Below are 27,048 nucleotides of genomic sequence, written 5' to 3'. Positions count from 1 at the left end.
GCACCAATAGGTGGCACTCTCCCCTTGAGTGATTGGCTACGGTGACCCAGAGCAACACAGGTCTGGGAGAGAGTGTGTTGATACAGGATGTCGATAGACAGCACGCTGCTGGGCTGGAGATCACTCTCCTTTAGGGCTTTTTGACTCAGATGCACTAAACTCCGACTGAACACGATGATGCTGTTTGTTGCTATTGATGTTTGTCAAGATTATAAAATGATTATACGTGAATTTAGACTGTATTAGAAGAAGACACGTTGACGAGAGATAGTTTTACTGGCATATGTTCAAAGTCCCTTTATGATCAGAGACACCACAAGACAGACATGTACAGGTATGTATTTACATAACTAATCTTTATTCAGCATAATAATATACAATCCTGTGGGAAAATTAAGTAGGGGTTCATGTTAGGTGTTAATAGGGGACAATAATCCTGGAAATGCAAATAGGCTTCTGTTGAAATAAAAAAAGGTCGTTTCAGAGAAAACAATGGAGAGCAATGAGCACATGGGGTGTTATGTGCTGTGGGGCCTAATATGCTAATATACACAGCTGTGGCCTGTGATTCAAACCAAGATGAAGCTACTGTAACAATAAGCAACCTACAGAAAAACGTTATAATATTCACAAAATAAAATAAATATACACTAAATAATAACGTTATTCATTCATTGTCTTCTAAACTGAGTCCACAAAGACTTTGTCCACAAAGACTTTGCAGAAATGAAGAAAACAAACACAGAATAAAATGTCAGTCTGGCTAAATAAAAAAATCAAAGAAACCCATGCGTGTGGACTAAGATGAAACGACAAAGGGAGCGTTAATGGCTGTGGTCACCATAGCAAAGTGTTCTATGTTCTATGGAATTCACAACCTTCTACATTCAACAACCCTTACAAGCACATAGAGGGTCAGAGGTCATGCAAGGGTGGAGCCGTCAGGTTCTCCTGTAACAGAGGCTGACGCAGAGGGCAGGAAGTCCCCCCCCCTCAAAGAAATGGAGTAGACACAGAGGAGGAGGAGAGGCCACGCAGTCTCACGCTGCTGTGCTCTCAGTCCTCTGGCAACAACAGGTTGAAAGATGGAGATAAGAATCTGCCAACGTCAGACCCGCGGTTCCACGCGCTCTCAGCGCCAACAATGGCAGCGGCGCTCGTTTATCGGCGGCTGGTCGCCACGGACGCAGCTGCTCAGCTGCCGCTCATGCAGTGGAACAGCGACGGTCTGAAATCCTTGGCACTCGATGGAAGCTTTGTAACTGAACTATGTGGTTTTAAGGAGAGAGCCCAAACCTGAGGGAAAGAACCGACGTCTGTATTGCATGTTTTTATTGCATTGCATATTTGTTTTACAAAAGATCATGCATCACTGATTAGCTGTTAGAGCTCTGCTAATGAATCAAATCGCTCTAAGAAATGCACAAAATTGGAAAAGAAATGAAGGACTTCATTGTTAACTGGAATTTTAGAAGAGATTAAAAGTTTTTTGCTTCTTCAGTGCTACGCTGAGATAAAGTTTGGAGTTTAGTTTGAACCAAACATGGGGATTGAACCAAAACAGCTGGACTTGCATGGTTTTCGAAGGACATCACTGGTTTCTTGCAGTGGAGGCTTTTTAAGTCGAAAGACTGGGATAATTCGTCCCATGTGGATCCCATGTGGATGATGGATGAGGACGAAAACGCTCTTCAGCTTCTTTTTAGACACCACTTTAACATGTTACTGACATGAACGTGTTACCTGCGCTGCTTAATTGGATGCGAGCATAATTATATGCAAATCCGAACAAGTGGATTATTAATGAACACGTTTTGGCGTTTTGATGATGATGGATTTTCCTTCGTCTCTTGTTTGTTTTTTTTGTTTTTTTCATTTTTTAATGATATACTAAACCAGAGTTGTCGTCTTAACCTACTAGTGAGCATCAGTGAGTTCATTTAAACTTTCTGTCTTTAGACTCTGCTACATTTTGTGTGTTGAACCTGGTCTAAGGTCCTGTTGTGCATCTGAAAAAGTAACTGGGAATCGCTGGAACACAACCCATAAAACCTTTCAAGTTCCTCCTTCACATCCTCCGTCTTTCATCACGGGAGAGAAACAGGGCAAAGAATATATATCGAGAGCGCATTGATGAGGTCTTGAGAGAGGAAGTTGGAGCGAATCCGTCATCCACGTTGGCCAGTGGGCGCTTCTTTGCTGTTATGTGCTGACGTGCATGCAAACAGAAACACACACACACACACAACAAAGTAGTGGCTCTGCCTGTAGCTCCGCAGCACAGCCACAGTAGCAGAGCTGTTACATCTTCAGTCATCCACGCGGCCAACGACGTGGGACCAAAGCCCAAAAAGGCGTCAGAATAAGCAACACAGCAGGAAGTAAAGCAAAAAGGGGAGAGGCGGGCGAGCGGTACCTGTCTGCAACGGCTCCACAGTCTGGAACGGGTCGTGAGCTCCGGTTCCGGGCCTGAGCTGGAAATGAGAGCTCGGCTTTTCAAGGGAGAACTTATGAAGAAATACAAAGCACTGAGGCGGCATCAGAGCGAGTTGGCAAGTGTCCGGCATGTTTTGTGCATGTGTGGGTTCGTTCCAGAGAGATGGGTTCTTCGTTTAGACGGTGTCCCTGTAGACGACAAGAGCAGGACAGGAAGTATTAGCAAAGAAATGGCAACTGCAGCGGATGTGTGTATTTTTATCGTATTCAAACATATGACTACGTGCATACAAACACCTACACAGACACCTACTGCCTCTCACATCCGTCCACATCTGTTTGCACACAAGCTCAGATGATGTAACGGGTCCTGTTCGCTCTCGCTGTGACTGCTGGCACCTTTTCCAGGCTGAATTTGAAATTTGACTCCTTTCTACTGCCTCACTGCCGGTTCTGTGCACAAAGACCTTGTAAAACACGTCTGGGAGCCTCTGCCAGGTAGTTCGCACCTCCACCTCCTCCGCCCGGTGCAGCAGGACACGCACCTGACAGGATGGAGCCATTCTCAGCGAGAGAACGAGCTCCAGGGCCTCTGGCAGAGAAGAACCGACCCAGAACCTGGGTCAGAATCCGGCTAAAACTCATTTCACCCACACAAATAAAAATGGTAAATGGTCCGAGCTCGTATAGCGCATTTAAACACCCGTCCAGGGTCCAAAATTCACACTCACGCCAGCAGTGGCACCGGCCCTCGCTCTAAACACCGGGGGGACTTGGGTCCAGTGTGTTGCCCAAGAACACGTCAACAACAAGGACTTGAACCACCAACCTTGCGGTTGGAGGGCGATCTCTCTACCACATGCGCTATTGCCACATAAAAAGTAAATAAAAAATAAAAAATTAATTAATTAATTAAAACACAAATATAATGAATAATGAATGTAAAGCGCTAACGATGGATCTGTGCATGTAAAATGCAGCTGTTTCCAGTTCGACCTGAAGTGAAGCTAACCGCTGGTTGAACCCGTGACCTTTCAGCAAGCACGTCTCCTCCGATGCTGCTGCTGCTGCTGCTCACATTAAAGCACCCACGCGGCCGCTGTGCGTCTCACGGCCACTGAAGCAGATTTGGAGACGGCACCGGTGCTGCACAGACAGAACTCCCGCTCGCTCTGAAGCGGCCGCATGTTGAATGCAGAGGGGAAACCACTCCTGTCCTGCTTTAACAGGGTGGAAGCAGGGTGCAGGCAGTTCACCATAGGAGAGAGAGAGAGATGGGAGAGCGAGGCATGCAGGGAGAGGGAGGTAGCGTCACTTAGATGGAGCCTGAGTGTGAGGGATCGCAGGGGAGAGGGACGTGAACATGTGAAGGGACACGGAGCCGTCTCCACGTGGAAACGCTCGTCCTGCGATGTGTTCACATTCCTCCGCTTGACTGGGCGCATAGGTGTCCGTGTAAACGGCGAGAGACGCATCCACGCAGGCGGACGCCGACGAGGCGGCGGCAGAAATTTGATGGATGGGAGACGGTTGTTTGTGTGTGTCTCGTGTGCTCGCCGTCTGAGCGGCCTGTAATTGAATGATCATTACAGCGAAGTTACAGCTCCAGCTCCACAGCAGAACACGCGCATGGAGCTAGAACCAGTGTTCAGCGCCTGTGATTTATGAGCAACAATGGGGAAGCTGTTTCTCAGGAAGCGAGGCCCTCCGCCTGCTGCAGCCACTCTGACACGCATGTGTCTGTCAGTCAGCCAGTCAAGCAGCCAGCCAGCAAGCAGCCTGCCAACCAGCTGGGCTCCTTCACGGAAGGAAGTGTTTTCAGCAAATTTGTTTCCTTCACGTCTCACCCTGAATGGTGCTATTCATTAAAATAGCCTCCAGTCGGTCGGCACTGCTGCCACGGCACATTTATGCACTAGCATCCTCACAGAAATGCACCTGCACGCGCACACACACACACACACACACACACACACACACACACACACACACACGCTCTCGTCTCCTCTGGTCCAGCTCTTCTTTGCAGAAGGGCTTTCACTAATAAAGGCAGAGCTACAAAGGGAGGACGGGCTCTGTTGCATGTGCTGCTATCTGCTTTCAGCTGGAACCACTGGACCTGCATTTATTCCTGCAAAGTGAAAAGGACGCCGCGCTTTCATTTAATGGATGCGATATGTGGATTAAGGTGCATCCAACTCCGAACCAAAGGGCCACTAATGCGGGTGGTGCTCTCTAAAAATAGCCGTGAATGTAAAGTGTTAACTGGGACGTGTGGACTGTGATTCAGCCGTGTTTCATGTCACGGAGCAAAGCTTTCAGTCTGAACAGACCCGCAGCTCAACCGCATGTGCGTTCCTGCCACCGCATGTGGGTCGGACGGGTCCCACATCTAAAGCGAAAGGTCGGCTCTAATGCAGCTGCTGCTGGAGCACGCATCCCTCTGCTGCTGCCCTATTCGCCATGTGTCAGGATGCGCTTTCCCGCTTCCAATCCCTGTCAATGAATGGGAACTGTTAGCACGGCGGCTAATCGCACAGAGACGCAAACGCTGCAGCATCATCTGACTCCAGACCTCAGGGCTTTTCTCCTTTTAGAGAAAGAGCACGACAGAGAGTGAATGGACCTGAGCCCACACAGGAAAGGCTGGGACTCATGCATGTAAATGCACAGCTGGTCACATGTGTCACAGAGCGACTCTGATCTTCCTTTAAGGAGCATAAAAAGCCAAACTGTACAAGATCCACATATTGTAAAAGGGCCCAATGTTCATTTCGCCATATTGTTTGGCAGTAACAGCGTTATGAATGCACCTGCGATCAATAGAGGCCGTGAGTCATGTACAGTATGTGTCTCACTTCATCATGTGCGTTTCAGCGACATCGCTCCCGGAAATGAGGCGTTGCTCCTCTGAGCTTTCACGCCGCCGGCCGCAGCATTGCTGTGTTTCCGATTCAGAGGCGACGGGAGGCTTTTTACGTCTGAGTGCAATAAGACGAGCAGCATCCGCTCAGGATGACGTCAGTGTGCTTCAGTGCACGTCGGATCAGAAACAGTGATAATACACACGAGCACTTTCATTCAAATATTAGAGGTCTCACATTCCATCATTAGGAGGATAAACTCTGTTAATGAAGTTTGTTGTGGAAAACGATTCGTTTTAATATAAAAGCTGCAATAACGTCGTCCTCGGCTTTTTGTTGTGTTTCTTGATTTACCTGCTAACGTGAGGCTGATACAGTGTTTGTATGAGTCAGAGCGGGTTCAGCAGGCGGGTTGTGGAGTCCCGCTGCCACACAAACACACAAACGCTCCTAACGACAAACGCACAGCGCATCAACAACGACCCGCGTTTCGTCCTCGCGCTGCAGCTACTGCACAAAGACCGTGATGCATTCTGGGACAAACATATGCTACGCTATTAGTGCTGCACATGTAAGAGCCTCGTCCCCCTGAACAGACTTCTATGGGCTTTTAGTCTGACAACACACACAAACAAGACGAGCACCAGAGAACAGACACACAATTACATAAACACCTAAAATACGGTAAATAAAAAGGCATTTCAGTCCTAAAGACCTGCATTTCACCTGCATTATGCTCTGAATGTGCACTGATCCATGCAGTGTGGTTTTAATAACTATGGCTCAATATGGATTACTGTACTCGAATTAAAACACATATTAGAGCCCAGAGACTGTAACTGAGACTAAAGACTTTAAATTAAAAAATAAGACAAGCAGTTTTCCATTCTGATTATGTTTTAAACTACCATACATGTGTTTAAATAAATAGACTCCATCTGCTGGGTGTCTAAACCTGCTGCTCTCATTTCCTACAGGTAATGGGTTATAACCAACCTATTTAAAACACACACACACAATTTGGCTGGAAAACCAAATGATGCACAAAAATAGAGCCGTCGACTCTGAATTACGCAAGCGGCTCCACACAACAAACGCTGGGATTCTTTGCAACAGACGTGCCATCTGTTCACCTGGACATCTCCATGGTGTCCTTGGTGAGATAGACGATCCAGTAGACCAGGTTGAAGGCGCCGAAGGAGAGGGGGAAGAGGATGCGGGAGTATTTGTCGATGATGCTGGTCCCGGTCAGAACGTTGTTGGCCGGCACCGCTGAGCCCTGCTGCAGGAAGGCGTGGGCGTTGACCGGCGGGTTGGGGAAGGTTTTGGCAGGGCGGTCGAACAGAGGAGCAGAGTTCATTCTCTTCTTCAGCACGCTGCTGGCATCCACCTGAGAGATGCACGGAAAAATTAGGAAATCCCAGTGCATTATGGAAAATGCGACTATCTGTAGTGAACTCTCCTGTCGTGAAATCATCATATGCTGTTAATGTGTTAGTGGTACCATGTCCTTTAACATTACTGGCTGAACGTGTGTGTGTGTGTGTGTGTGTGTGTGTGTGTGTGTGTGTGTGTGTGTGTGTGTGTGTGTGTGTGTGTGTGTGTGCAGCGTCGCAGTGATCAGACCAACAAAGGGAATCCGTTAAACTGTTCTGTTCACTTGGGGAATAACCCTCATCATTCATGACAGCATCTTTGTTTAGATTGGGATTTTAAATGTGCGAATGAGGATCTAAAACCACCTCCAGAATGAAAAACAGATCTCACTCCTGCAGAGTTTGTGCAGCTCAGGGCTGAAACTGGTGTTTGTGCAGGAAGTCTTGTCCAGCTTCTGTTTGTTGGCTACGGAGCGTGAACTTTCCCAGACTACAATCTTGGTGAAAAAAAAAAAAATTAGTGATGTTCGATTTGTAAGGCTGCAGGATTACACGCTCATCAGGTTGGGGCACTAATAAACTGTTACAATCCTCCTACTGAAGGGAAGCCTTCCAAACACACACAGTGACTAATTCTGGTTATTAATTTCACAAAACTGCAGGGGTTTCATGTAAATGTAAAGACTAATGGGAAACAAAGAGTGGATTTGTATGGATTATATCCATGTCTGAAGTAAAAGTCTGAGAGTTTCCCCCTAAAATACTGGACTGTGCTTCAATGTGATGAAACAACAATAATAAGTAGCACAGGAAGAGAAAGAAGGACCCTGCACACGATCAAAGAATTTTAAAAATGCTCCAATTCTCTTTAGACTTCATTAGTGTGAGATTCTTTAAGGGAACTCAATCAACAGTAAGACAATCTTATCAGCGTTTCACTTTAGAGAACGAAGCTAATGGGATGCTGACAGAAGGATGTCCAGGTCTGATGATTACTGTCTAACACAATGTCTGTGGCATCAGGAGCTCGGAGCCCGTCATCATCATAATGTAGACTGGGATGTAATGTGCATGCTTTACATGCATTAGCCCGGGGGCATGTTTGCAGCGTACAGTATGAGCAGCTGATCGGACGCTCAAGCTATTTCTGATAATAACAACAGGCTCTTGGCTTCTTCCTGGTCAAATCCCAGAGGGATCAGCTCCTCCTCTGTTTATCCACTGCTCTAGATTTCAACAGACCCGCTTTGATACAGGGAGGATGGGCACTGAGTGATGGATACGTGAGTGTAGTTGGGTACAGTGCACGTGTGGTACATTCACCGTACATGTGTTACTGTATGTGCTTCATTCTATACGCGTAGGCGTGTGTGGCATTTTCTGCATCGGACATGAGAGCGGGTGCGCGGAGGTTCGTCTCCGTAGGCGTTGGGTGGGCGTAAACGCCCGAGGATGAATATCAAGAGGTGGCAGAGGTTAACATCTGGATTTAAATGCATTTTGGAATAATGTGATCATCCGAAAAGAAAGAAACCTGAACGTGAGGCTCTCGCTGGTTTTCATCCAGGTTTGTAAAAGCTAACGCTAAAACTGCCTGAACAGCTGTGAATAATATGTGCTGCATTATTAACCTGCAATTAAAGGCTTTGTTCCTAGATTGCAGACTTCCAGAGCATGTTTACACACTGACTCTGACATGATTATCTGATGGAAACAAACCTTTGCTTGCTGTTTGACTTATTGAATGCGTTGACAGTTAATAAAAACGTTCAGGTGTCGTCTAGTTGCTCCTCCTATATAACGGAGACATAAGTGTCTCACAGCCTCTTTCATCTCTCATCATTTGAGTTATTGTGGGTTTCTGCACATTTCAGGTTCAGTTCCTCTCTGTGAGACTTTGACAGTAGCTCACAATCATTCCGGCTAATTATCAGGACAAATGCACGGAAATCAAAACTGCCCCCAACTTAATCAGGATGTGTCTTCACACCAGCAGTGATCAGCGATCGTATAATTACGGGCACCTGCGCCCGGGTCTATAAATACCGGCGGCATCTCTGGCGTTTCCTTCATCCCACCGACGCACGCTGCAGCGCCTGCGGTCCTCACCTCGGTGTTTACAGCCGTACATTTGATCAAATGAGGCGTTTCCGTGCAGAGTTTCCGTCCCGCTCTGCTGACAGTCACAACAGGTCGCAATCGTGACTGAGAGGTGGCTATTTCCATCCCCAGGAACACACCATTGTCTTTTTTTCCTTTTCTGCGCGTAGTGAAGAGTCCTCCCTCCTACATGTTTGGTGAAAGCAGTCATTTTCCATGATGCATCCCTCCCACTCTCCCGTTCTCTCTCTGCAGCTCCCTTGAACACAAACACACGGGCCCTCGCGTCCACATCTCCATCTTACCACACGGTAAATGGACTGGAGCAGCCTCCTCTGGGCCCCACTCTGCTTCACTGCTGCCCTCCTCCTTTGGACCTGCAGTGATCTGCTGGATAGTCCCTTAATCTATGGCTCTTACGTAATCAGCGGCAGCATCGTTCACAGCGGCACTGACTGTCACTCTCTGTGGTTGTCACGCTGCTACAGGGCAGAGAGGACGCCCGGAATGGAAGGGTGGACGGACGAACTGCAGATGAATGGGCAGATACGGCTTTGTTTAGCGGTAAAAGTGAGTTGAGGGCGAACAAAGCGCTGCAGATTGTACTCGTGTGGGAATGTGAGCAAAATCCTGGCTAAAGTTGAGCGAGTGGTGGGCGTTTCCGCTGGGACACGTGGAGCGCACGTTCAGGCACAAAGAGAAGGAGAAAGAGGAGCGGTCCAGTGTGTGTGAATGAGCTGCAGAAAGAACAGCTGGATGTGACCTTCAGGTGCAATCAGCCTCTGGGCCGCGGGCCAGAGGCAGGAATCAAAGCTGAACAGCGTCTGCAGCCGTGGAGACAGAGAGGAACGCTGGGGAGCGACCTCTGATGCAAGCGTCTGAATGCAGGAAGCCTGAGCCTGAGATCACTGTTTGAGTGACATCGGCCGTTCTCACATTACTGAATTAGAACCCTGCTGTAAAATTGGACTTTAAGGTTTCCCAACCCTCAGCCACGCTGCTTTGACAGCCTCATATCTAGATCAAGAGTGTTTGTCTACTAAATATTAAATTTTCTCAAAGTTTCATTTTCATCATAATGTATTTCCACATAAAGATGGTAGAAAAGCAAAGACAAACAGCAAAGAGCTGCAGGAGGATTTAGACGGACAAGCATACAGCAGGTGTGACTGAAACAGACGCAAGCTGGCACTGAGGGAGTCCAACCAGAAACATGGGTTCTCCAAGTGATCAAAGCACCACTCGATGGCGACTTACTGAGGAAACGTCTCCATCGCTGCCGGCGGCCGCGGCCGGAGCCGCCGCGGCCGCGGCCGCCGCCGCTTCCTGAGCCGCCGCCTTCATGGCCGCCGCCTTCCTCAGCTCCCGATTGGCCTGGAGCGTGGAGAAGTAGTTGACGGCCGCGAATTCAATGAGGGCGGAGAAGACGAAGGCGAAGCAGACGGCGATGAACCAGTCCATGGCGGTGGCGTAGGAGACTTTGGGGAGGGAGTGACGGGCGCTGATGCTGAGGGTGGTCATGGTCAGGACGGTGGTGATGCCTGTGAGGAGACGGAGGAAGGCTGAGAACATCGTCACCGTCACATCCACGCTCTCTATGCAAACAAATCAATCGAAACAGGCAGTTTTTTTTTTCAATTTAAGCAAAGAAAACAATAACGCAAATATTCAGAGCTTGCAGTTTGGACTCGGTTATGAAAATAGAACCATCTGGCAAATAACGTCAGCGCTCAGCAGTTTGTGAGCTCACCAACGTTCCGCGGTGAGTCATCGCATTTATTCTCCAAAACATTGGCACCGTCCGTCCACCGGTTTGCTGGAGACAAACGCAGGCAGAGCTGCCGAGTATGAATGCACATGTTGCGTCCAATCGTACGGCGAAGATGCTAATTATACACTCAGAGGATGGATTTACATAAAACTGAAGCTGTGCCTGGAACGTTGTACGTATGAGCGATTACAGGTACAAGTGGAAACGCACAGTAGGAGGAATTATCTGAGAGCAAGAGAAAAACCTGATTGTGACACATATATTGAGACTCCGCTGTCGCATGGCGTTTGGAGCGCGAACCCTCAGCGCTGCGGCCTCGTCTCACGGCCGGCGACTGTAAGCGGAGCAACCCCTGCCCCCGCCTGGCACCAGCACCAGCACCAGCATCCGAGAGTCCGCGAGCGCCGCTCCAGACACGTCCAGACGATCACCGGGCGCAACGCACTCGCTAACATTTGTCTGCTCGTGGTTAAGAATCGCACAACAAGGGCCACGGATTAACAGATTATCGGGAGGAACAATGACCCCGGTCCCTGAAGGACGCGGCCGCTGGACGGGACCGGCGCCGGTCCTGGATGTTCTTGGCCACGCGCCACCTTAAAATATGGCCCTAAAGGTGGAACCGCACTGTCAGTTTTAGAGGGTGAAGTACTAAAAGTCTAAAAAGCATCCTGAAAAATCAATATGAGTGCAGTTTCACCTCCCTGCGCACTGGCAACGGGTTGTTCCTCCGCTTTGCCCAAATTCCACCGTATTAGCTCAGACCAAGATGCTGACAATGAACATCTTCTCTAATGGCCCATTAACAAAGTACATATCTAATTCACTTTCATCAAACTAAAGCAAGCAGGGAAATAAGGGCCGTGGAATTCTGCTGGCCACGCTTTTCCCAAATGTGCTCTGTAGCCGTGCGCATTTCATTAGCGTCCTGGGATCTTCGATGGGCCTAATAGACCCTAAAGCATTTTGTTCTGTAACGGTGGAAGCTTCTGTAGTAGCTGACGCTCACACGCGAGTTAAATGGCTTCTGAGAGGAGGAGTTTGGGATGAAAGCTCGTCAGAGTGGGAGAGGAGGCGAGTGAAGGAGAAGTGAAAGAAAGAAGCAGTGGGAGGAAGGAGGACGAACGGGATGGAGAGCAAACGCTTCGGGCATTTATGTGCTTTTATGAGGCAAAAAAGAAAAAAAAACAAGGTACAAATTAAGTCTGAGACTAGTGCTCAAGGGATTTTCAGCTCTTAGAGAGGTTGTTGACAGTCCGGTGCACAGCGTACTACCATTCACATCAATGGAGCTGGATTCTCACAGCATTTCAGCAGCGAATCCTTTTTCCTGCCTCTTTTCCAACTTCATGGCATTAAAACTCCCATAATTCCATTCCATCCAATTCATTCCTGACTCCAAACACACACAGTGGACGTGCAGCTGTAGCTGCTGGTTCAACTTTTGGTTTTTTAATCAAAGCTCCCAGTCTGGACGCTCGTCCAGGGAACGAACCCAGTGAATAAATGGAAAACCGCAGCCTGGGTCGTGGCGGCGCTTCCACCAATGAGCCTTACACGCGCGGTCTCACGCTCCACGCAGACAGTAATGATCGGTTCTCGTCTCCACAGACCGCTACAGCGTGAGGGAGCAGGCAGGTTCAGGCCCCACGCTCGTCTGCACTCTGAGTTAAGAGTGGGCACAATTAAAAGCATCCCCCCCTTTTGCTGCTTGATGCCCCCACTCTCTCACCGGCTCTCGCCCGTTCTTGTCCCGAGGCTGGAGCTTGGTGACAACTGTAGCATGATGTAATGTGAGCGAGCGGGAACCTGTGACTGCTCGGAAGAAGGCCAAGTAAACATCCTCCCCCTCGCTGCCCCGACGCGGCCAGTTTCAGAAGGGAGATTTACTTCCAATTAATTCAGCTCCATCACAGTGGAGGAGGAATGGATATAATACAGAAACCTTAAAACGCTCCACGACGGCTGCATCTGCCTTTGTGTTCCTGTAGAATACATGCATATTTAATGGCTGCCTGGTGCAGGCTCAGCCAGCCCGACTGGAGGAACTGCGCTGGCTAAGTTTGCAGAGCTGGAGGAGCACCAGGGTCAAGCGGTGGGTGGGGAATCCATGAATGTTAAAGAAAGAAGTTGACTTTTTAATGCTGACAACAAAAAACTAGCTAAAACTCTGGACACGATAACAAATGATGCGTCCTAACTGAGTTGCCCACATCATCACTGTCATTCATTCTCAGCGATAATAAATGTAAATGAATCTCACCAAAGACTGTTCGAGCCGGAACCGATTCCTTGTTGATCCAGAAGGAGACTTGGGCAAGGATGACAGTCATAATACAGGGGATGTAGGTCTGGATGAGGAAGAAGCCCATCTTCCTTTGCAGGTGGAAGTGGACGGTCATGATGACATATTCCCCTGAAACACAGCACCGTGTCAAGCGTTGGCATCGAGGCCGGAGGCGACGAACGGCACGAGGCCGGTTTCACCCGCGCCTCAGCGTCGACGCTCACCTGTGTTGGACTTGAGCCTCTCGCTCGACACCGTTTGGCCGATGAGGTCATACTGCAGCAGACTGGAGGATTCCTGTGGCACCTCCACAGAAGACAGAGGACCTTTCTTCCACGTGTACACGATCTCGCTGATGGGATACGCATCTAGACGCGACGAGGGAGGAAGCGTTCAGTTCAAATGGTTTCACTTCCAGATAAAAGCAGCCGTTGTTGCATCACGATTCTCCACCGTCCCTGTATTTAAGTGTCAGCAGCCCTCAGAAAACATGGACGCCATCACACAGGCTACGCTACACCACCATGCACTGCACAGGACACTTCAGACCCAGATCTCTGCATCCGTCCTGACAGCGCCATCATCTGAGAGTGACACCATCTGTCAGACGACGTGACGCTTAACAAAAGTGGAGACAAACTCACAACTCCCGAACTTGAGCGGGCAGGCGTGTCCGTCCATGGGGAAGTTCATCAGACGCATGGGGCACTCCGCGTTTATGGTCAATCTGTCAGAAGAGCAAAGAAAGTCCATCTGCTACAGGTTACTGGTTTATGCTGCTTTATACTGGTTCATACTGGACCTAGTCGAGGGCGGAGCTCGTTTGTGTTTCAGCAGACATGTGCTGCCAATGCATAATTATATGTTTTGTTTTTGAGAAGGTTGAGCTCCTGCAAAGACAACTAACCTCACAGGTTCATTTCTAAAAGTCCACGTAAATGTCCTGGATTAAATAGCGCTCTGCAACTTAATCACCGAATGCTTCAAAGCAGTGTTGATCCGCTTAGATAATCCAGTTATTTAAAAGAAATCTGTTCCTGCGCCATCGCTAACTCTAGAGGCGTTTTTTTTTCATGCTACACATCTTTGTTGGACCGGAGCTGGAGTCATGTTTGTTTGAATCGCCTCCCAGGCCTGTTTTCGCTATCAGATGGCACATATCGTGCGTTTGGAACGGCGCGCCCGCTCTCCCTTCATGTCGGTGCATATTCTTGGACGCGCGCTCCTTCGAGTGAACTGCCAGGTCTGCGCTCTATTCCGGTGCTGTTACCTCATGGTGTAGAGGATGGTTCCATTCTGCATGATGCGGAACAGCTTGTTGGGGGTGGTCATGTTGTGAGAGATCGACCTCTTGCCGTTGCGGAAAAACGTGTCCGGCGTCCAGATCTTGCTGACCATCAGGTTGTTGAGCCGCAGGATCTCGATGGGACCCTCGAATTTCAGCCGCTCGTCGATCCACGTCTGGCGGAAGAACACGTCCATGGTGTATTCCTGCACGGGAGCTTTGGGTTAGTGCTTTATTTACTACTACCACCAGCACTCCTACTTGTGGTGCCGCTGCTGCTCCTGCTGCTACTATCTCCTCTACCCCCAGAGAGGATGCCAGATGGGTGCGAGGGCCATGGTTGCATCCAAACCTGCAGGACAGTGCAGCACTGGCAACCAGTCGGCCAGCGATTTTTTTCCTTTTTTTACTTATTTAAAGAAAAGTAGCAAGTGTTATTTAGGTGCATTAATATAGTATTTGTATATGTACTAAAAGGCCGTGTGGGACTAACCTCTTCTTGGATGCTTTTAAATCAAATGAATGGCCTCGTCAGTCTGAAGAGACTGGCCTCTCTATTGAAATGCCACCAGTATATCACATGGCAGGTCAAGTAGGATTTAGATGCAGTGAAACAGTATCTAAAGCCTAAAGCCTGAAGAGTGTAGAGTTCAACAGACATACAGCGCTGAGCCTATCCCATGACAAGGGCTACCAGCCTGTCCCATCCCAACATCAGCCCCGTCTCTCCCTCGCTCGCTCGCTCTGACGGTGGGGGGGGGGATTGTCAGCCAGATTAAAATCCTAAGCTTCACTAATGACATCCTGCCCAAATGCTGGAGTAAAGACGACCGGGAGAACTGTGACTTGACGCTATACGAACAGAATTCCAGGGATAATTGTCCACGTTCTCTCCTATGCTCATTCCAGTGACATCAGTAGCGAGTGATTAGGCAAATGCCTGTGGATGACGGTTCACGTACCATCTCAACATCTGAAACCGGTCCGAAGCTTGTGACAAAGATGTCGGTTTTGACCTCTGTGACTGGACCTAGAACAGAAATACAAGTTACTTTGATTCAGACACAAACAAGGTCTAATCAGGCAAATCACACAGTTTTTCCAAAATAAAAGTGAATCAAGATAATGTACAGTTTATTCACATGCAGGATGAGCAGAGATAATAAATAACTTTGATTTAAGTGGATTTTATTACTTATTTTCCAGTGATTGCACAGACATACACACGTTATTTACACACATTTAAAATGTTGCACTCATAAACTACGACAATTAAGACAGAATATTCGCAGTAAACAACATCAGCAATATCATATGAACCTACCTCCAAATCCAGGTCGCAGCCTGTTGTCATAGCCGTCCAGTAATCTGTCCAATATGCGCGTGATATTATCCAAATAGATACTGGTCTCACTGTGCTGATTTCCCCAAACACTGTCCGCACTGTAACTAAAGCACATACGCACGCGTGACAACGTCCTCCAGTGGGTAAGAAACACTTGATAACACACAGTTCACACGGGCGAATGCGCAAACAGCTCCGGTGTTTGGCTTCGGTGCGTAAAAGTCGGACAACATGCGGAGGAAAGAGTTGCCATACTCACCAAGAGAGAATTAAGCAGGTTAAAACGAAAGCCATGCCGCGCAGACGCCCCACAACTAGAAATCCCTGCTCAACTTTTACAATCAGCATATTCCATCATTTCCAATCATGCTGGAACGCGGCTCTGGGCTTCTCTGAGTTGTGGACCGTGCGTAGCGCGCCAGTCCAGCACGACTTGACTTTCCCTCTAGTGCGGTTGCGCCCGCCTCAGCCTGAATCGCCCAGTTGGAAAAACCTGAAGAGTTTTGAAGAGAGTGAAGAGGAGGGACGACGGGGGCATCGCCGTCACCGGGTGCCGGAATTCGCAAGGAACGCGCGGGTCTCAAGTGCAACCGGGATGTTGGGAAAAGGTTTCTCATTGATGGGAATGGTGACGCTCACTGGATCCGAAGCAGAAAGGAGCGATGGAGAGGAGCAGCAGGGAGGAGGGAGAGGTGGAGGGAGGAAGCTTGCACAAACGCACAGCTTCCATATCAACACTGCATCCAGGGACCGTGTAAAAGCAGAATACTCTCATTTCTTGAATCACTTCTGAGCTCCTATTACCAGTTTCCTTGTGTGTGTGAACCTGCAAAGGCACAGGATTCCTGCTATGAAGCGTGAATAGCTGTGCCTCACACAGTGGTTGGACGGTTGAGTGCAGTGGGTGGTAGATGCATTTAGTCCAACTTCAGAGTCACAACATGCACAGACCCAGAGCAAAGGGAACCAGCACACTGTCAGAGTCGGCTACTGGCCCCGCGCTGACGCCGCTTCGTCCCTGTTGCACAAACACAACTCAAGGCGTTGCATCATATCCAGTGGCGCTCGGTGAAGTTGAGCCCATCATCAGTAATGTGCACAACCATCAGCTGATGGGCAAAGGACAAAGTGAATGTAAACACTGCTGGTCAAGCATGAAAGCGGAGTTTCATCATCTCTCCTCGTTTCGTAATGGCACCAGTGGTGAGTTAGGAAATAAAGCGAGCGCTGAGAGTCCTTTGACTGCGCTCTCTTCTGTCACTCAAACCATAATTATAACTCTGGCTTGTATCACAACCTTTAGATAAAAAAAAAAAACTAATCCTACAGGAGAAAAATATTCAAAGACAATGTTTTGTGATGTGCAGGCTTCAGTGAGTCTCCTCTGTTGTGTCTCAGTTGATCAATGAAGTAGAATACTTTATTTCAGCACCACATTACTTTTTCATTAAAAGTGATATCATAGTCAATAATTCATGAGGGCGAAAAATATAGAATATTTTTTCTGACAGCGTTAAAATGTGGAGACTGATTATGCAACATAATCCTTCAATTCTAGTCTCTGTGTGTCCATAATGCAAGTTATATAATGGCCTCTAAACGTGAATTAAATCATATGCAAACAACAGCGGATCGCTTTCAGGTCACATGCACCAATTTCAAAGACGCTTTAATTCCATTTATAATTTAGACATTCCCAGTGAAAACCTCTGGTTAGTGTTGATTGGTTGAAACGAAGCAGAATGTGAAGTCTGTACGGCATCTAGAATTTCTCACAGCATTTCCCTTGTGCGACTCTGCAGCACTACAGACGAGCCGGTTGGTTTGTTGTTCAAGGACAGAGAACTCACCTCTGACCTCGCAACAATCTTCTCATCTGCTTCCTCAGTAATATTTCCCATCAGCGTCCCAGAGTTGAGGAAAGCCAGAAGAGGCATACATTTATTTCACAATAAAAGCAGGGCTGTATGTTGGACACGCTCGGTGAGAGCTTATCTGCGACCAGCACTCGGACCATGAGGGGGTCCTGACCCGACGCGGGCCGGGTCTGAGTGAAGGTGCTTGGCACCGGTGAGAAGGAGCTCCCATGCTGCTGTATCAAACAGTACCAGTGTCCTCACAACAATCTGGGTAATATTCATAGAAGCAGCACAGTTCACTACTGGACTCAGAGATCTCTGTTATTAATTTGACACGTTACACATGTTCCATGTTTCCTTCCTTAAATCTAGGCGCCGCTTGTTTGTTTACCCATCTGATTTACAGCTACTACAGCACATTCTCCAATATGCAGGACTGGATAAATGTCTGAGTGCATGGCTAAGCGCCTGACGCTGCAGTGCAGTAACTGGATCCATCTCCTAAATGGCTGCATGACTGCTATTAAAATAAAGCGCCGTCTTCCTGCCTCCTTGGATACAAACACGCTCTGTCTGTGCACAGCGTATGGAAGCCGATGGTTAGACTGGTTAAAGCTGCAGCAAATACTGATGATCAGTGATATTAGGCTAAATAAACCTGTTACCCTCGTATTGATTGTCATGTCGCAGCCAATGTCCTGTGACGTCTCATTCTCTTTCCTGTCCGTCGGATCGCAGTCACTCTGTAATCGGTCATCAGCGTTTGAAGTCCACGTCAAGAGAAGAATGTTAAATAATAGCAGGTCATTACGTTAAATAGACAATATTGCCACAAAATATAATCACTGAATCATTCATTAGATTCAGGGTCTGAATGGAGTTGAAAAAGGCGCAGTGATTATGATGGATTGCAATTAGGTATGCTTCATTCTGAGAGAACAATACACCTCACACGCCAGTGTGGTTGGCAATTTAATTATGTCAATTTTGCAAGTACAATGACTTTGAGCAGATAAGGGAAGATACTTCCAAATCCGCCGTGTTTTGATGGAGGAAAAAAGCCTCGGAAGGAGTTTGTTAATTGGTTCATTATTCGACAAAATAGGATTTAATTAAAGACGTCATGATATGTCCTCCGCATGCGACTCTCAGAACGCGGATGCCGCGCGTGGAGCTGATTACCGCCGGCAACTTCCCAAAACTCGTTGACCTTTGGAGGAACGAGGAGATCTGCGATGAGAAGCTGCGACTCAGCGCAGCACAAAGGACGAGTGCGTTGCTCTTCGCTCGGATTATTTTTATTCCAGCGCAGGAGCAAACACAATGACAGCTGAAAGTCACAGCAGCTCTCACACATCATCGCACTTCGCTGCTTGTGATCACCCAAAAAAGTGCATTGTCCAAACTGGTTTCTGGCCAAACCACAGGGCTTCTATAAATACACAAGATCTCCCACGTGAGACAGACCCACTGTACTTCATGAGCCTCACCATGTGGTCTCTATGGCAACCACTTACACGAGAAGCAACTCACCATGTGTGGAGGAATGCGTGTGTATTTGCACACTACTAAAACTTTGCGTGTGTGGTGATTGTTTCCAAAGGGGACTTACTGTAGAATGGCACAAAGCAAAGCTCAGCCGAGTGTGTGTTTGTGTTTCAGTCCGTGGGGGGTTAACTCATTCCAGGTTAGAGGTGGGCAGTAATCTGAACAACTTTGAAGCCCAACTTGAGCACGAGTGTCACGCTCTCAGCCCCCTCACTCGCACAAAAAGGTGCACGCACACTTCTTCAAACTCTCTCCTCCTCAGACATGATGTGCTGCACCACCTCCAATGGATTCAATGTTGGGAAAAAGACTCTGCTCCAGTTTCCATGGAGACTGAACCATATCATAGTAAGATAAAGTAAATGTTGATTTAAAAAAAACCCTCTTGTGTCTGTCCTCACTGCCTCAGCTGACCTCTTGCTTGAGATCATCCAGAAGCTTTACAGTGAACTGCTCTGGACAGCTGCCAACAGCCTGCAGTGCAGCGGAGAGAGAGGAGCGGATGCTAAAAACACAAAAAGTCAATTCAATAAACTTCACTGCCTCAAGGTTTGGAGCGAGTATTGAAATTATGTAAATCTCATGCATAAAGCGGTGTATCGTTTTCCCAAACGACGCACAACTGTCAACGGCGCACTGGGAGCACATCCTTCTGCGAACACACACACACACACACACACACACACACACACACACACACACACACACACACACACACACACACACACACACACACAGTACAAACGTATATTAGTCGTTTGCATGTGTAGAAGACGCGCACATGTACAGGAACACATGAGCTAAACATCTTGCAGGAGAATCAGGAGCTCATAAAAAAACAGGTCTTCACATCGCCATGGCAACCGATCTATTTTAGTGCAAAGTCAATGTAAAAAAAATTAGATTTCGTTACTGTTCAGCTTAACCTGTAAACACCAGATAAAAACTTCCACAGCACAAAACTCAAGCTGAACAGAAACAAAGGCCGGCGTCACAGCGTCACCTTTAAACTGTCTGTGTGTTGATTGTATGTGCGTCACTTTAAAACTCATTTCTGCCGCACGTCTCCACATTATCCACATTAAGCCTCATCGCCACTCGCAGCGCTGCTCAACTCACACTGTTCGGTCCCAGTGAGGTCAGAACGTCATCATCTGTGAGGGTTCGGTCCTTTTCAGCCTCATGAAGCTTTACCGGTTAGAAGCACGTTGGCTTATTCTGAATCCAAACAGAAAACTTTAAGTAAAAAAAGGGGCGTGTCTGTTTAAATCAACCACACAGAGGTTCTCTGTGTTTGAACTATCAGGCTCTTTGAGCTCACTGTTACAGTCGTCTGCAGGTGCTGTGATGCAGTGGTGACGCCAGAGTTCAACCACCCTATGACACCATCTAAATCACCCCTTCTGGTGCCAGGACAGCAAACGAGGGGCTCCGGGTCGAGGCCCTGGAAAATCCTGCCCCGCGTCGGCCCCCCGTCAGCAGCTCGGACAGACATGACCAACGTCTGTCAGGCCAGTGTACAAGATGTGACACTGAGAGAGAGGAGGCACATCTGGCAAAGCACGGAGCAGGACGCCGCGACCTTGACGAGGCAGCAGGTGGCGCCTCCTCTGGCTGAGGGAGATACGACCACTACAAACCAGCACCGTGGCACTTTGCCTGCACTGGTGGAGATCCAGTCCACCAGCAGCCGTCGTGCTCTGATCTGAAACATCTGTTCAGGGCTGTTTCAACTCAGACTAGCACTTTCAATTCATTGATCAGTAAGTCTACATTTTATGTTGACAGGTCTAAATGAGTCAGTTTGGTAAAGTCTCTATTTGTAGCTAAACATATTATTATTATTATGTTGTTGCTTGAAAATATGGGCAGTATTGGGATTTCATCATACATAAATCCATTTTATGTTTTATTATAATATGTTTAGTTAATCAATAAGGGAAATACCAATATTGGCCCTTTGAGAGTTAATATGTCACTTCTGTACAGTAGCTCCCAACTACTGTAGCTTGATACGTTTTGTTGAGATTGTGGCTCATCCTCCAACGTAGAGAGATTCTAGCTAATCCACATCAGACCAACAGACTCACATCCTGAAGCCTTTCTAGTGTTTTAAATGTTCATTGCAACTATGATCTTGGCAGAATCCTTCTTTCTTAAAATCCTCCACCTTCCTCGTCATTTGTGAACGTCCACCATGAATGTGCAGCTCGTATACTCCAGTGAAGGCAAAGGGTGGACGGCTCCAACCCACTTGCTAATAACCTGCACAGCGGGGGGCCGTGCTGTGGAGTTTGCACCTGGTCTGCTCTCAGCGGGCGGCAGCTCCCGTGGTTTGAGCGTCTGATGGGCGTCCAGCGCCGCAGAGGTGGAGCGGCGCCGAGCCAAAGCTCGGTGGCACCGGTCCACCCACACACACACACACACACACACACACACACACACACACTGTGATGTGTCCCTGACCACAGCATGAACACGGTCAACGCCTCTTTGTTTATCTGTCCATCTTCACGCATGTGCTTTAATCTGCACAAACGATAACCAAACAATACAAGCGCCAACATTTTACATACATTACGTCCACAGTATAATCAAACGCAGTTCATCCGGCAGAGATGAAAACCGTCCTCTGCCTGTGGCTGTAATTTAAACACCTCTCTGTATTTCTCTTTTATGTGTGCAGCAATTACTGCATTGACACTGCTGATTAGAGATCCTTAACTCAGCAGGAGAACTCTATTATAGGCCTGCGGAAGGCGCATTTCAATGACGGCCTTCTAATTATTGACAAGCTGGGTATTTAGGTCAATGAGGCATAAAGGGGATCCAGAAACTGAGACCTATGACGGCCGCCAGAGTGCAGAGCAATTATAGTCGTCTAAGAAGGCAAAGTTTTGCTTGTGCACGATGAGTTGGCGGCACTGAACACTCGGTTGGAGCGTTTCCATCAGCCGAGTGAAAGCTGTGTGTTTGAATACGCGTGTGGAGCTCAGACACTTAAACACTCACACGATGCCGCTGTTTGAGCTGTTTCATTATACTGTTTATCGCAAAAACAGAGTTCAATGTCATGGCAGACGACGGCCTGAGATGAGTTATCTGTGTGCTCAGGCACAAACAGTGCCCCCCCCCCCACGTGCACGTTCCCCATCATCTCGCCAAGAAGCCGGCAAACAAGCGCTTGTTTACAGACACGAGACAACACAAATGCAGGTTTTCCACCAGAGGTTCTGGGCGTCCTCTCCTTTTTTCAGCCTCCAGCACAGGACAGGGTGAATGGTGCCCTCGCTGCGTTTGACTGAGAGCCTCCGAGGGCCAGCGATTGTGCTCCTGTTAGTGCAAAGATGCAGAAAGACATGGACGGAGGGAGGCGAGCACGGCCAAAAGCCCTGGTGGGAACGTTAAACAATGCAGGAAATCAGGCATTAAGAGCAGCGTCGCAGCTCCAAGCAGGCGCTCGCCTCCGTGCCTCTTTCAGACGGATGAAAACATCCACTACACTATGACAAAGTCCTGCTTTTAATACTCACAATATTGTGATGAGCATCACCATCTGTTTGGCCTCTGATGAATATTAGAGGGATTGGAAGAGCGAGTGGAAACAGGCCACGCTGTGTAAACTGTTGACCACCGTGTCACTCAGATGCGCTGAGAGGAAGTAAAGCTCCCCTCCACTTCCTGGTCCGAGCAGGAGGACGGATTTATGCCGGTTCGGTTTCAGAGCCGCCTCAGGTTAATGTGTAAAATCAGGGTATAAATGAACTTTTACTTGACTTGGCGTCAGTTGATTACATAATTGATATAAAAGACGATGGCAGGCCCATTAGCAAAAGACGTAGCAAATGTCATGATTGTTATGTGTGAAGCTGACGCAGCTCCGTGCCCCAGAGCAGACGCGGCCACTGGCTCAGGAACGGGCCGGAGCTCAGCGCGTCCAGACGCCAGGCAGGTACCAGTCACGGAACCGGGTCCAGTTCTCACCATCAACCCGTCCACCAAAGAAGCAGAGCCCTGAACGCAAGCTGACAATGTTCGGGTCAGATGAGTCAGACTTCACAACATTTTGAGTCACATGAACTTTATTTGTAATAACGTAAAGATGCAGTAGAAGCTAAATATAATATAAAATATGTTTTCATATGAAAAAGAGAGATAATAGAGACAACTCTCCACTGCCTGAGTGGATGATGCTTCATTAAGTTACATTGCAATAGGCTGTTTGAATGAATACCCTACGTCCAGGTTCTATCCATTCATTGTACGGTATAGGAACGTGTCCTCCTGGGGGCTGTGGAGGATGCCGGTTCCAATCCCAGCTGCCATTGGCTGAGAGCAGGGACAGATCACCAGTGCAGAGAGACCAGTTACAACATACAGGAACACACTAACTTCATTCCGTATTACTTCTAATTGCTTAATACAAATCACCTCCCAGCAACGCGATGCTGAACTCTGCATCTGGTTCCGCAGCCGTAATTGTTTCTGGCACCTTCGCTTTCCAATAAACCAAATTCAGAGTCAACATGTGCAGCTGCCACATTCATCTCTGTCTCTCAAACACACACACCAACCCCCTGCAGATGTATTATCAAATTGTGCAATGGGGCTGGAAATACCAGGTTTATTATTACGCATTTCTGACTATATTTACCGATAAACGCCTCCCATCCAACGCTGTCTCTTAAACACAGCGCCCCTGTCAGGTCAAATGAGCTGCGTAATTAGACTTCTGATTGAATTTTTAATCTTGACAGAATTTGAGTAGATTCGTATTTAGAGGGTTTTTCTGGTGTGTCTTTCTGGTGGAGTCACTTCTGGCTCCTTCCTCCGCTGCTGCACGACTCCCACACGGGGTGCGTCGCTCCAGCATCCGCCTCTGATCCCACCACATCCATGACGACTCCCGTCCGGCTTCACACAGGGGCGCACGTCCTGTTCAGCGGTGCGTGGAGGCACGGGCGCGCGCGGCAGAGGGAGATGTGCCGCGTGTGGGCTCGCGTACCGCTCTGCGGCCGCTTCCAGCCCCTGCCTCGCGGAGCGGAGAGCCACGCTTCCAGTCTCCGTCAGAGGCCGCGGTGCGTGGAGATCGATGCGTAAGCAACTGTTGAAGCAGGGGTGCGTTTCAGGCACGCCCCCCTCCTGTTTCGGGGGGTCAATAAAATAAAATAAAATAAGTACGATAGCAAGTGGAGGTCAGTGAAGTCACTGCATTCAGCACCATGGACAGAGTCAGACACCGATTAACTGACGCGGGTTCCTCACGTGATTCGCTCTTGTTGATTTTGGCCTCACGCGCGTGTGATACGGTTCAATTACACTACTGTATATTCTCAGATTGTCTCACCAGTGAATCACCAGTGATCAGTTCATGGAAGTGAGGCGAGGTCGTTCTTTCCGCTTTCTGCTCCGCTGAAGCCGGAGAACGTCATTCATCTATTTAAAGTACATGTCGAGTTCGGACTTCACCTCAGTCGTGTAGCAGGTCTGCGGGAGCAGCGGGGTGACGAGCCGTGCCCACGGACCGCTGGGCGACTGTCTGACTGATCCGACGGACAGACACATCCCCACCCATATTTTCTAATTCCCCCCCCTGGACCCGAAGCGCCGACTTCCCCGTCACAGTCCCCGCGTCTCGTGCAGACACGCTGGTGGAGGAGCGAGGGAGACCCCCGCGTGCCCCTGTGGCACTTGCAGTCTCCTTTAAATTTCTCCCCCGACTGGGTACTACCTCTGCCACTACCATCAGCAGCAGCGGCGGCAGCAGCGCTGCTTCTTGATGTTGTGGTCGGAAATACGCATGCGCCCGGCATTGGAATTACTGCACTGGCAAGAATAAGTTGGGCATCGTCTGTCTTCACTAAAAGAAAAAAGGCACTAGATAAGTATGGCAGTGTTCAGAATACGAAGAATGACGTGTTTTCGGGTTTGGCTGTTCCCGCTCGTCGTGGCCGCGCTGTGCGCCCAAAGGTAAGTGGACGGGTCGGGGATGCTCCAGTCGTTTTTACTAAGTGTGACAGTGTTAAGATCGGCAGGGAACGCGCTCGGACACTTTGTGGTCAACGTATGCTTCGCATTTCAACGTGCTGCCTTTTCTCTGTCTCTTTCTCCCGCAGTGCCGGTGTCAGTGACCCTAGCAATATGTCTTTGGTTAAAGAGACGGTTGATAGACTGCTGAAGGGTTATGATATACGATTGAGGCCGGATTTCGGAGGTAAATGAACTCGCATCACAGTCGACTCCGTTACAGTTTGGACCTTGTCAGCCCGTGTAATAGCGCAGCGTTTGATTCCACGCGACCGTTTCGGGAAGTGGGGACACATTTATATTCGGCGTCCGCAGGTGCCACACATGTCAAAACAACTCCAGCCGCGCGATCGTGGGGCGGGGCGGGGGGGGGGGGGGGGGCAGATGTGCGGCGCCGTCCAGGGGTGAAAACGGACGGGGAGACGGGGCAGATCGGCCGATCGCGTTAAAAACCCTCCACACAAACTCCACTCCACGTCTGGGGGAATTTTACGCACGTTCCAGTTTCCATCCATGTCCGAGCCCAGGCGTTCACTGCGGCGGAAACACGTTAAGGGCTGCGTTATTCAACGTCAACAACTTTTGGGGGAATTACCAGCACTTTCAGCACAGCTCAGCGCGTGTAATCCCGCCCGATTGAACACTGCAAACTATTATCCGGCTGACAACAGCTAAATTCCCAAGTGTTAATCTGTGTTCCCATCACGCACACATGACTAAGTGCTTCTAGTAAATATGTGAATGAATCACACGCGCTGCACCTGGTTTGTGATGCTTGTGTTGTGTGCTGTGTCCCAGGTCCTCCGGTTGGAGTGGGCATGAACATAGACATAGCCAGCATAGACATGGTGTCAGAAGTCAACATGGTGAGTAGGCCGTTATTCCCGTGCCTGTGGTGACTGCGTGCCTCCTGCTAATGATCTGACGCGGAGCCCGACGGGGACCCGCCCTCCCAAACCACCGGGGAACCCCCCCCCCCCTTAACGCGCCTGTTGATCACTCACGTCCACGTTCGGGCTTGAGATCACAAGTGCATTGACTGAACGTCGTCACAGACACAAACCGAAGCATCTCTGGGGATCAGGAATTGACGGGTCGATTTCTAAACAGCCACGAATCTGTGTCTTAACATTTCGCCGCTTCAGAGCACGAAGTTTTTTTTTCCATTTATGTCTAATATGAACCTTTGCAGCACAGACGGGAACATCTGACTCGTGAGTGCACGAACAGGGGCAGTGGAAGAACTTAGAGCTTTGAGAATGAGAAGCAGTTTTGCTTCATACAAGGGCACCTCCTAGTGAAGACATGTTAAAACTACACCTCCGTTTACGCAACAGGGCACAAGCTGCACGGACGGAGCGTCTGAAAACGCACAATAGTTGTCAGATGAAGCCAACGTGACGTAGACAGCGACACGCGTGGCATTTTTACAGCACCACCGCAATTGTGCCGTGTTTCTTTGTGCCATTGTCGCGTCTGCGTGTGGGCGAGCGCTCCATTCGGGAGTTGGCATGTTCAAATGAGCATCTTCTTTGCACTTTGCGCGCACGTGTCGCGCTGCCGCCGCTGCTCGCTGCCCGCGAGTCACGTGGTGATGTCAGGGAACGATTACACGCCGGAATATTCCGGGCAGCGGCGCCCAGAGGCTGCTGCTGTCGCTGTTGTCTTTGTGGAATTTGTTGACGAGATGCGAATCCACGCGGCGCCATGTTCGTCTGCGCGTGTTTGCAGGAGCGCGGACGCCCTCGAACGCCCCCCCCCCCCCCCCCCCCCGCGGCTCAGACCCTCCTCGGGGGCTCTGGGTTCTTAATTAAAGGTGCGTTCTCCCTGCACGTTTCCACGCTATGACGTAATGTGCGTGCGATGCAGAGAGGGAGCGTCTGCCTGTTCAGCACGTGTGTGTTTCCAGGAATCAATGATAAGTGTTAAATAAGAGCCTTCATTCACCTGATCTATAGAAGCTGTTTCATCCTATTGACACAAGGCGTCTCTCTGACGACTTTTTTTTATTGGCAACAGAAAAGAAAATAAGTTGAACTAAATGATTTGCATTCAGGCTTTCAGTGGCATCTTCTCTGTTCTACAAATTGCATTTACAAAAGTAGCAAATGTGACCCAGAAGTACATCAGAGTTGCTTCATATTCTGCTA

The 27,048-nt window shown here is 48.8% G+C and overlaps 2 protein-coding genes across 4 annotated transcripts in view; one reads left to right on the top strand and one right to left on the bottom strand.

Annotated features, from left to right (window-relative positions):
* Positions 1 to 268: 268 nt before the first annotated feature.
* gabra6b (gamma-aminobutyric acid type A receptor subunit alpha6b) lies at positions 269 to 16,439 on the bottom strand. The gene is made up of 10 exons (XM_029173606.3): positions 15,724 to 16,439; positions 15,444 to 15,568; positions 15,082 to 15,149; positions 14,105 to 14,325; positions 13,479 to 13,561; positions 13,059 to 13,202; positions 12,811 to 12,963; positions 10,034 to 10,317; positions 6,434 to 6,690; positions 269 to 2,625 (listed from the first exon to the last, which is right to left on the bottom strand). The coding sequence occupies exons 1-10, from the start codon at positions 15,810 to 15,812 to the stop codon at positions 2,613 to 2,615; spliced, it is 1,437 nt and encodes a 478-aa protein (XP_029029439.1). The 5' UTR covers positions 15,813 to 16,439; the 3' UTR covers positions 269 to 2,612.
* An 8,017-nt stretch (positions 16,440 to 24,456) lies between these two features.
* LOC114869390 (gamma-aminobutyric acid receptor subunit beta-2) overlaps positions 24,457 to 27,048 on the top strand; it is a 35,047-nt gene continuing 32,455 nt past the window's right edge. For 2 of the 3 annotated variants that reach the window (XM_029173602.3, XM_029173601.3), the window contains exons 1-3: positions 24,615 to 24,841; positions 24,988 to 25,085; positions 25,697 to 25,764. In XM_029173602.3, coding sequence (XP_029029435.1) covers positions 24,759 to 24,841; positions 24,988 to 25,085; positions 25,697 to 25,764 — 249 coding nt within the window. In that variant the 5' untranslated portion in view covers positions 24,615 to 24,758. Of the gene's footprint in view, positions 24,842 to 24,987; positions 25,086 to 25,696; positions 25,765 to 27,048 lie in introns of all 3 variants that reach the window. The other variant, XM_029173605.3, reaches the window with a different exon arrangement.

Source organism: Betta splendens, chromosome 14, assembly GCF_900634795.4.
Source record: "Betta splendens chromosome 14, fBetSpl5.4, whole genome shotgun sequence".
Taxonomy (NCBI): domain Eukaryota; kingdom Metazoa; phylum Chordata; class Actinopteri; order Anabantiformes; family Osphronemidae; genus Betta; species Betta splendens.
Note: the sequence above shows the minus strand (reverse complement) of the source record. Positions and strands in the feature narration are given on the sequence as shown.